The following is an 11,430-nucleotide window of genomic DNA, read 5'->3' as shown; positions in this document are numbered from 1 at the left end:
ATCATCTCTATTTTGAATGCCTCTCAAGATAAAATACCATACCTGTCATTCAAGGTACTCGAGGTCATTGTAAACTACTTTTCCATGAAAATATAGCTACATAAGAAATAAATGTAAATTAGCTTTTTTTATTTACATGGTTTCACATACAAAAAATAAGAACAGAAGGATAGTATAAAAAGAAATGAAGTTGAGAATTTAGATTTAGTTTTTAAGGTTTCTTTTTCCTACCTGGTTCACCATTGCATCAGTAACATCTATGTTTGGTTTCTGTTCAAAGGGAACTGTCAAAGAGTACAAATTTGTCCAAAATCTACCCCACATATCACCTATTTAAAAAAAGAATCCATTAATACATGACAGAGACAGCAGAAATATAGACATGATTTATTAAATATATGGAACATCATAGTTACTGTATATTACAAAGAGATAAAATACTACTAATTAAACTATCAGATTCAAAAGAGATGATATAATATCATCATTCAGGAGCTTCTACTAACTAGTAGCTAAATTCCATTTTTATTACTATAGTAATACATTTAACCAGTTGGCTTTTTAAATATCTCAAACAAATGTTAAGTTGAATTCCAAGGCCAGAGACACTAAAAGGGAAGATGGATTCTAGAAAAAGTCAATCTAATGGCAGTACCAGAATCCTGGCACCAAAGAAATGGGGCAACATAACTACATGAACAGTACTCCAGTGAACTCATTTTTTAGAAGATAAAATGTAGTAGAGATACATGCAAATTTAAGTCTTACACTTAAATTTTAAAGAAAAACCTATCCACCATAGAAATATATGTGATATATGTGATATCAGGCTGAAGCACAGTCCACATGTAAAAGACCAAAAGTGACTCAACGAAGACTACACATGGCATGGCTTCTAAAACACAAATGTGACTTTAAACTAAATCAATAGAATTATAGTGTCTAGAACAAAGGTAGGCATGGCATCACGTTTTTCTCTATGTTGGTCAAATCTTATCTGGAGTAACTGTTCGGTTCTGAGCATGTTAACTGAAGAGGAACATTAACAAGATATAGCTCATCCAAAGGAGAACAGCTAGAAAAATAGTGCTTTAAGGAATGGTTGGAAATCTGTGTAAGATGTTTAAGTTGGAAAAAGAAAACAGTGTGTATGTGATGATAACAATAATAGTCACTAAAATTTACTGCACCAGCTGCTATATTGTGTCTTATATGATGGTTGTCTACAAATATCTGGAAGATCATCTTGTACAATAAGAATTGACATAGTCTGGGTAACCTCATGGCATGGACATAGGAGTAATGAATGGAAAGCATTAGAGCAGTGTTGCTTAAGTTCTATGTAAGGTAGAACTTTCTTATAATTGGTGCCCTGTAGAATAAATTAGTCTACCTTGGAAGGAAAAAATTGCCCCATCACATTAGGCAGGTTTAAGCAGAAACTGAATTACTAAATAATGCCTGCCAAGGACACGTAGAGAATATTTCCATATTCCCTTAGGGCTAAAAGTCTCCACAGGTCCTTTGTCCATATTCTCTCCTGTTGATGGACATGAGGAGGAGAATTAGGTACCCGCGATTTAGCTTGACTACAGTAGATGTGCCATATATGCATGGCATGAAATTTTCAAATATTAATATTTATATTTTATTTGGTCTCAGCTTCTGGGAGTGGGGAGTGGGGAATGGCCACTCTCCTTCATTCATTACTCAGATAACTCCAAACCAAGTACTTTTCAGCAAAAGTAATTGCATAGTATAGAATGAACTTATGAAGCTTTCTCCAAGGCTATACCTTAATTCTGGAAAGCCTTTCTCTTACCCCTGACCATCCCCAGCCTATCAAGCTTCTTTCCTCTGACAATATGATACTATAATCCCAAATTCCATCCCAAAAGCTTAGCCAACCAACTTGAACACTAAAAATTATTTTCCCCATTTCCACTCTCCTTTGAACCTGGAATTCTTTCTCTAGTTGTCTCAAATAACCCCTTTATCCTTTGAATTTCAGCCAACACAACTCTTTATGTATTAAAAAAGTAATGTAATAGAGAATTATTGAAAATGGACTTTCTGTTGAAGAAAGTGCTCTCAAAATGTGATTTCTATAATGTCAGTAATTTCATTCACAGAATTTTTCAAAAGTTTTAGGTTGGGCCTCATTCCAAAAGACAATTTTATTGGTGGAAATAATGAAGAGCCAAGTACACAAAGAATTGCTGAGTTTTCTTACCAAGCAAATGAGCAGGGAGGCATCCAGTCGGACTGATATGGGAAGGGTAGGCGTTCATCAACTTTGCCCTCACATAGGCATGAAGATGTTCATATAATGGTTTGATCTAAAAAGCCCAGGAAGAAAGTTTAAAATCAAGAGTAGCCAACTCCAATTTCCAGTCCCCAACACTAGAAACAGGAGCTTCTTTAGCCAAGTAGAATTATTCCCTTAGTTATAATTTCTGCTTCTCTCAAATATTCTGGAGAGTTTAAAAGCATTCCTTCTTCCCAGATATTGATGATAATTAGCTCCACTGCATAAATCAATAAACACACTTGGAGGAAGACAGGTCCCAAAATAAAAGCAGATACAAAAAAAAAGTTGTTTTTAAGATGTTACCTACTTCCTTTGTTTCTAAATTGAGGTATAATTTAAATGCCATAACATTCACCCATTTTAAGTGTATAGTTTCATAAGTTTTAATAAATTAAAACTGTTGGGAAACCATCACCACTACCCAATTTTAGAACACTCCCATCACCACAGAAAGTTTCCTTGTGCCCATTTGCAGTCAATTCCACTCCACCTCCAGCCCTAGGTAATCACTGCACTGATTTCTGTCTCTACAGTTTTGCCTATTCTGGACATTTCATATAAATGGAATCATATAATATGTGACCTTTTGTATCTGGCTTCTTTCACACAGAATGTTTTTAGGTTCATCCATGTTGTTGCAAGTATCAAGAGTTCATTTCCTTTATTATTGAGTAGTATTCCATTGTCTGGATATATCCAAGTTTGCTGATCCACTCTCCAGTTGGAGGACAACTGGGTTGTTTGCAGTTTGGGGCTATTGTGAATAATGCTGCTATGGATATATGAACATTTGCATAAAAGTCTTTCCATACTTGATATTGTCCATGTTGTTAATCATAGCCATTCTGGTGGGTATGTAGTGGATTTTCATCATGGTTTAATTTGCATTCCCGTAATAACTTTTTACTTGCCTATTTGCCATTTGTATACTTTTTTGACTATGTATTTATTCAAACCTTCCAGCCATTTCTTTTTGGGGAGAGTTGTCTTCCATTTTTCATAGTTCTGCCCAATTATGACTGTGCCAGAGTAGCTTCACATCAGAAGTTTGAAGGTGTAGAAGTAAAGGGCAGGTGTGGGGGCCAAAATGAAGGAAGAAGGACACACTGAAAAGTAAACATGGGGCAATTCTGCTCATAGGACTCTCTCTTCCCTTTATAGACTTCCTTAGTCAAAGGCTAATGAAATAATAGTATCAATTGTCCTGAGGAAGGAAGCAAAGCCTATGGGTCTGCCTGCAAAGGAAGACAGTACCAGCCCCAAGAAGCTCACAGAGACCATTCCTTCTTATAATCTTGCCTTCTTATAATTTTTCTATTGGTAATTACTGGTCAGTGACTGAAAGGGGGAGGAAAGCAGAACAATTCTGATCATCTGCAGGGGCTTCCCTATTATTCAAGCTCTAATATTCCGTAACTCTTATGAGGCCCAAGAGTGGCTGACCAGTGTGTTAAGAATAAGCTGGAGTGCCTTTAGTCACTGTCCCTTTGTCCTGTGCACTGCCCTACATCTGTTTCTGTGTCAGTTCCTCGGTTACCTGTGCAAAGGTACTTTCCACATCTTCAATCAATTGGCTGCGGTTATAATTATAGCCATTTTCCCCCTCTGCTTCATAATCTGCTCTCCAGTAATCCCCATAGTCCTCATAATCTGTGTTTTTAAAAAGAGAAAGAGAAGAACATAAGGGAAAGAAAAACAAATCCAGTATACATAGATTAGTCTTGATAGGAGGTTAAAAGAAATCTAAAGGCTTATCACATTTTTACTGTGATAAACATAAACTCAAAGGGATGCAAATGAATAAGATTAGGTAATGTCTGTTAAGCACTCGCTCTGTGCCCAGAGTTTAAGTGTATTATCTCATCTAACAAGCACAAAATCCAGACCAGCTTGTCATTATTATAATGCCACTGTGTAGATTAACAGTTTATGCATATTTTTAAAATATATTTTATTATGTATATTTAAGGTATATAACACGATGTTATGAGATGCATATATATAGTAAAATGGTTACTATAGTGAAACAAATTAACATATTAATCATCTCACATAGTTACCCATTTCTACCCCCCATGGAAAGAGCAGCTAAAATCTACTCATTTAGGAAAAACTCCAGAATACAATACATTATTATTAACTATAGTCTTTAGGTTATACATTTGATCTTTAGACTTGTTCATCCTACATATCTGCCACTTTGTATCCTTTGACCTACATCTCATTTCCCACCTCCCACTCCACTCCTGGTAACCATTGTTTTATTCTTTGTCTGTATATTTGATCTTTTTAATTTTTTTAGAATCCACATATAAGTGAGATCATGCAATATTTTTCTCTCTGTGTCTGGCTTATTTCCCTTAGCATAATGTCCTACATCTCTATCCATGTTGTGGCAAATGACAGGAACTCCCATTTTTTAAGGCTGAATGATATTCCATTTCATATATATACATTGCATTCCATATATATACATACCACAGTTTCTTTATCCGTTCATCCAGTGACAGACACTTAGGTTGTTTTCATATCTTGGCTATTGTGAATAATGCTGCAGTGCAGATATCTTTATAAGGCAGTGATTTCCTCTCCTTTGGGTATTTACCCAAGAAGAGGGATTGCCGGGTCACATAGTAATTCTATTTTTCATTTCTTTAGGAACCTCCATACTGTTTTCCATAATGGCTGCACCCATCTATATTCCCACCAACAGCCTATGCTTAGAGCAGTTGAATCACTTGTCCAAGGTCACACAGCTAATAAGGGGCAGAGACACATTCTTAATCTCTTAACCCTTGGTCTCTACTCTCTATATAGGTCAGTTTGCTTCTTTAGTTTTAAAACATGTGATTGGATCTCTAAGTTTTTTTAATTCTCATTTTGTTCAGGGCCTTATATTTTCAGATCTGACCAAACTCATCTTAGCCGTTGCCACAGTAGGAACCTGTTTGTTTGCAAATTTTATATATACACAGCACGTTTCTATGTGTTTCATTTAGTAGCTCACCATCAGGAAACACAAGCTTGTGTTAGGATATTGGTTAATAAAGTTTGTAAACATATTTTAGTAATTTTTATTTTTACACAGACATTGGCAATGGACAATCAGGAGGATGTGGAGAAAAATAGATATTTGAATGGAAAGATATGCAGGATATTATTTTTAAAAATTGTGATAAGCTACTATCTTCAGCTTGCCTAAGGCTTGAGAATATGAATTTAAGTGGTAGTGGAAGAAATTTAGATACAACAAATGAGAAAAATATTCTTCCTTACTCAACCCCAGGGGACAGTGACTTGCCAAAGCATAAAATTATTCATAATAACATGACTTTAGCTCATTATTCAGGCAGGAGAATAAGTTAAGAGATATGGAAATTCCTTTCTATGTTAAGATTTTTATGACCACATGATTTGAGTTAATTACAACTGCAGAAAATAATGAGTTTCCAGACTAAACTAAGCTGATTTTTTTCTTTCTGGGACATCACCCTGAGGTAGACACACAAGTGACCTTTGAGAATGAACTGTAGCCAGATGGGGGTTTAGATGAGGGATAGTGTCACTGTCTCTCATCCTTCTGAGAAATAGGATCCCCAGTCAATTCCCAGACTTCCTCAGGGACTCTTGGGGACCTGAGATCTTTCTGGAAAATTCATCATTCATAATGATGGACAATTCATTAGAGGTCCTTTAGTTGAGTCTCATTCTTGAGCTCCTTGAACTGCAGAATGCCAATGCACCTTTTCTTTTTCCCCGGTAGTTTCTTCTTGATACCAGTAGCCTAAATTGTTCAGGAGATGATTGTTACTTGAGGGTATTCCTGATATCAAAGGGCAGGCTTGGTAACGTAGAAGAAATATCCCTGTGGCCCCAGAGAGCCCTTCAGGACCTCTACAGACCAGCAAACTTACTGTTTGCTCTTGCCATCTCATTTTTCAAGACCACATACTCTTCATATAATGGCCTCAGCTGCTTGCCGACCTCAGATCTCCAGCCTTCCCAAGCCCAAAGCCTCTCACTGTAGTCTCTACTGTTCGCCATTATTGTGTCCAAACCTGTTGTCATAAAGCACCCAAAGGAAAATAAACATCCATTTGTAAAAATTGTATTTGTAAACAATTACATGAACTTTAAAGAATTAAAAGGCCATAAAGTTAGTAAATAAAATCTCATGATTCATTCATATCCTCACCCTGATGATAATTCCAAAATACGTCTGCAGAGAAAGTAAATCACTGAAATAATTCAATTACTAACTTAAATTACTTGAATGTGATAGAATTTACAACGAAGTTTGTTAAAAGCTAAAAGAGCATCTATGTGCTAAAACATACATATTTGGAACCTTATTATCTTCAGATTATCCATCTGAAAAGTACAATGTCATCATCTAATGTCAATCTCATTTTTAAAACTTGGGATAAAAGTAAATCTCATAATCACTATTCAAAATTAACAGCCTACCTGGTTCAAGTAATAAGCACTCCTGTGGGTTATTTGGGTTGCAAACTGTTCCAGTACTGTACATGGTGCTCATTGTGCTTAGAATTGTGTTCAGCTGCAAATTAAAGATAATAAACAATGTTAACAATGGAAAATATGTTAAAGAGAATGCTAATGTAAAGATATCCTTTTGGCTATGGGTTTTTTTTGATGACTGGAAATACAGCAGTTCACATCTTCTTTGCCAAGCATCTTCCTGTATGTAGGGAAGGAATAGCTCAGTTAAGTTTCCCCACTGTCAACTAGCACAAAGCCTTGTAGCACATGATAAATATATGTGGAGTAATTGAAATAACAAGATCTACCAAAATCCCAAGAACGTTTCTCACCTACACATACACAGAGAAGTGCATTTTTTGTTTCTTTCAGCATTTACTGAGCCTCTACTATGTTCTATGCTCTGACAATTCTGAAATGAACAAGTCAGCCCTCAAAGACCCCGAAGTCCTGGGACAATGAGGCAACCATGAAATCAATAACTATATAACAGTGACAAGTGCTGTAAGTGTCACCAAAAAGTGATGCGGCAGTATAGGAGGGGGGAGAAATTAATAACCTGGAGATTCAGGAATGGCTTCAAAGAGGAGGGGACATAAGAGCTGTGTCTTGGAGGAGAAGTAGGCATTGGTCAGGTTGAGAGGGGAGGTAGAGGGCAGAGCCTAAAAGATGAAAAGAAGCTGGAAAAGACAGAGCATTTTCAGGGGATGGTGAGATGTTGAATAAAACTGGAGTGTTGGTGTTCATTGGGGGAAGTGGAAGACATGAGAATGGCATAGACTATGCCTCATGATCTGGCCCCCGCCATGCTAAACAGTTCAAACTTTACCCTACAGGTAAAGGGGAGTGAAGGTAACAGAGTAAAGCAGTGCTATTCAAAGTGTGGTCCATGGGCCAGTGCAAATCAGCAAATAGTTTGTTTCCTTTCTATGACAAATACAGGAATTGAGAGAATAAACATCTAAGCATGTAATCAGTGAACTTGACCAAGTATTGATCCACAGTAGATTGAAAATAAAGGAAGAAAGGAGGGAGAAAGGAAAGAGGGAGGGAAGGAGGGAGGGAGGAAGGAAGGAAGGAGGGAAGGAAGGGAGGGTTCTTTCCCACAGAAGCACTGGATTAAAGGCCCTGTTTCCCCTTATATTATCCCTCTTCCGTTATTCTGTGGCTCTGCTATTAGAGTTGTTATCCTGAATGATGAAATAGATTCTACCCTTAAAACTTCCACAAGATCCCATAGTCTAAAGAAATAAGACTAAATTCTTTACCATGGCACAAAACCTGTCATGGTCTCTTTCTCTACCTGCTTCTTCAATCTCCCCTGTTTCCTCTCCACTGAATCCACACACCCTTGGGTACCTTCTTGTCCCAAAAACTTCAAGCTCTTACATGCATTTCAGTGGTTTTCAATACTGGCTGCACATTAGAATTATCTGGGGTTCTTTTACAAACAGAAAGTCCAGATTCCACCTAGGCTAAACCAGGCTGTCTATATGCGAATGGACAAGGTTTCTCATGGTGTCCTTGTGAAAAAGAAGGAGAAACATGGAATGGATAAGGTAAAGTGGATTAATAACTGGTTAGATAATTGGACCCAAAGAACACAGAATAATAAATAGCACCTTGTAGAAAAATACATGCCATATGGCTTTATGTTTGTCTTTATCATGCATTTTTGTTTTTATAAGTGCAGGTTAGAACATAGAGCTCCAGAGGACAAGCAACATAGAAAGAACACTTTGATATTAAATAGCAAAATATTTCAGATAAAAAGATTTCAATAGGCTATATCAGTGATCTGCAAACTATGTTCTGCAGACCAAATCCTGTCTGCCGCTTGTTTTTGTATAGTTTTATTAGAATGTAGCCACACTCATTAGTTTATGTGATAGCTATGGCTGATTCCCTGCTAGAAGAGCAGAACTGACTAATTGTGACACAGACAATAATGGCCCACAAATCCTAAAATATTTACTACCTGTCCCAGCACATAAAAACGTTTGCTGACTCCTGGGCTAGACGGATGGAATGAGAGATGCTATTTAACAGGAGTGAATATAAGCTTTCTTCAATTTGGACAAACTAACTACCTAAGCATAGAGTTTTAAAAGGTGTCCTTTTAGCACAACATTGGCAGAGAGATTTGGAGACTTCATTGACAGGTTGATGTGAGCAAGCCATGGCATTTGGCTATCAAACAAACAAATAAAAAGACCCAATAATAGTCCTAGACTGTCTTAGTACATGTAGACCACAGGGTATATAATGTCATATTCCTGCTGACCTCCATGCAGACCAGAACCCACTTGTGTTTGGTTCAAGGATACTGACAAAATGAAGACATCGACTAGGACTAGTGAAGGGATTCAAAACCATTGCAGGGGAACTTTGATAGAGTGAAGGATGTTTATCCTAGAGAAGAAAAAACTCAAGTAGTTTTAAAAATACTAGCTGCCTTTATATGTTTAAAGACTGTTATGGGAACGAGGAATTGGGCTTCAGAAGGAAGAACCAAGTGGAAGTGAGGCACTTCACACCAAACAAAGGGAGCATTTTCTTTCAGTTGGAGGGACTCACACATGGAACTGCTGTCTTGGGAAGAGCTGAATCACCCATCCCTGAACTGGTTTGAGCCAAAGCAGTTAGCCACTTGTTATAGAAGTTGCAGAGGAGAGTCAAGGATGAAAGGGAAGAAGAATTAGACTACATATAGGACTTCTCAAGCTTGGCATTATCGACATTGTGGGCAAGATAATTCTTTGTTGTTGGGGGCTGTCCTGTGCATTGGAGAATGTTCAGCAGCATCTCTATCCACTAAATGCCAACAGTATCCCCCAGTTATGGCAACCAAAAATGTCTCCAGACATTGTCAAATGTCCCCAGGGGGCCCAAATCACCCCTAGTTGAGAACCACTGACATAGACTAAGCATATTCTTCAGGCTACCTGATCCTCAGGAAGATGACCTCACACCATAGGGTGTCCATACACACCACAGTGCCTGGGACAATTCCAGTTTAACTCTGTGTTTGAATGTAATTATTACCAGTGTTTTCTTTCACCCTCAAAAAGATTCCAGTTTGGATAATAAATTATATGATCACTCTACCTAGGCATAGAGCTCTTTGTAATGTCAGCATTACAATCTTAGCAGATAAAGGAAGCAGCCATAGGTGATAGCAATGTTTAATATTTCACAAAAATTTCAGCTCTTGGGATCAGCACTAAAATGTTCACAAACGTACCTGTTTACTCTTGTCTGCTGAGAGCCCTGAAGAACCACTCTGCTGAAGGGCCTGCAATTGACGCTTGACTGTAACATTCTGAATTTCTTCTAGTGGATAAGTTTGGGCAAGCTTGGACTGTTCTTCATAAAAGGCAGACAATTTGTCCCCATAATCATTCTGAAATGACAAAAAATATAATAGGAATTAGAATGGCATTGCTTGAACAGATAGAACAGAAAATATAGTCCAAACAACATCTGATGGAACATCTAGTATTTCCTGAGTGGTTTAATCCTTTACTCTGCTGAAGGTCAAAGTTAAGAGCTACCAGACTACTCTCTCTTTCTGGCCCAGTGCCTAGTTTTCCCAAAGATCCTGTCCCCAGAACTGGAAGTAAATTCTCACAGATGATTCGCATTGTGGGGTCCTGGAATCTATGACCTTAGTGCTGTGATGTGGGTGACTTGGCCAAAGATTCAAGGATGAGTGCTCTAAAAAGAGAAACCAGTGGAGTTCAGAGTGTACATAATGGGAATATAGCCCCCTCATAACATTGGGAACCATAAGAAATGGGAACCAGTTCACAGTAAGCTCCTAGGTGCCATGACTTGGCCCAGGGATTCTGATCTTAATTATGATCCCGAAAGAAGGCTGCCCTGAATATGGTCCAGAATATGGCCATTTTGTAGCTATGGAGATTTTCTACCAGCAAAAAAAATCAACAAGCAGGTGATGATGCCAGGACACACTTGGCTCCCATCTTGACCATCAGTATAAAAGTGTACTTCTCCAGACTTCTCTAGGGTAGTCTTCCCTCAAATGCACAAATTCATTTCTATTTATCAAAGACTAAAATGAGCAACAGCTTTATATATTATACTGCTCTAAAGCACACAAAAGAGGTAGCGTATGAGGAAAAGTAAGAGCTCTGCTCCTGGAGTCAGACACCTTGCCTCTCTGAGCCACAGTTAACCTTATTTACAAAATGAGAGTAATAATAGGGCTTATCTCAAAGGGTTGTTGTAGGAATTAGAAGAATTAACAAATAATAAAATGCTTGCTAGAGTTCCTGACACATCATAAGTATTCAATAAATGTTAGTTATTATATTTTATTACTTATAGAGAAAAATTCCTGGTCCTTAGGTTGCTTATAATTTTATCAGACAGATAAGATATGCATTATGAATGTCTCATTAATCAAATATAAGAGTATATAATAATGTATAAACTATGAGTGGGCTAAGAAGTTTCTGTGATAAGAAAGGAAAAACTCATGCAGGTGACCAGATTTGTCCAACCCCTCATGGAGTAGTTAGGACTTAAGGCAGACCTTAAAGTAGGTAGGAATTAGATGAGTATAGAATACTTTGCAAAATAATTTACCTCAT

The 11,430-nt window shown here is 37.4% G+C and overlaps 1 protein-coding gene across 2 annotated transcripts in view; it reads right to left on the bottom strand.

Moving 5' to 3' along the window:
• The window catches only part of ACE2 (angiotensin I converting enzyme 2), a 43,316-nt gene that overhangs the window by 21,473 nt on the left and 10,413 nt on the right, over positions 1-11,430 (bottom strand). For both annotated transcript variants that reach the window (XM_012638731.1, XM_012638732.1), the window contains 6 exons: positions 10,059-10,217; positions 6,779-6,872; positions 6,226-6,369; positions 3,849-3,961; positions 2,234-2,339; positions 232-329 (listed from right to left, as the gene is read on the bottom strand). In XM_012638731.1, the coding sequence (XP_012494185.1) occupies positions 232-329; positions 2,234-2,339; positions 3,849-3,961; positions 6,226-6,369; positions 6,779-6,872; positions 10,059-10,217 (714 nt within the window). The remainder of the gene's footprint in view (positions 1-231; positions 330-2,233; positions 2,340-3,848; positions 3,962-6,225; positions 6,370-6,778; positions 6,873-10,058; positions 10,218-11,430) is intronic.

The sequence above is a fragment of the Propithecus coquereli genome, unplaced genomic scaffold, assembly GCF_000956105.1.
Source record: "Propithecus coquereli isolate 6110/MARCELLA unplaced genomic scaffold, Pcoq_1.0 Scaffold132, whole genome shotgun sequence".
NCBI lineage: Eukaryota > Metazoa > Chordata > Mammalia > Primates > Indriidae > Propithecus > Propithecus coquereli.
Note: the sequence above shows the minus strand (reverse complement) of the source record. Positions and strands in the feature narration are given on the sequence as shown.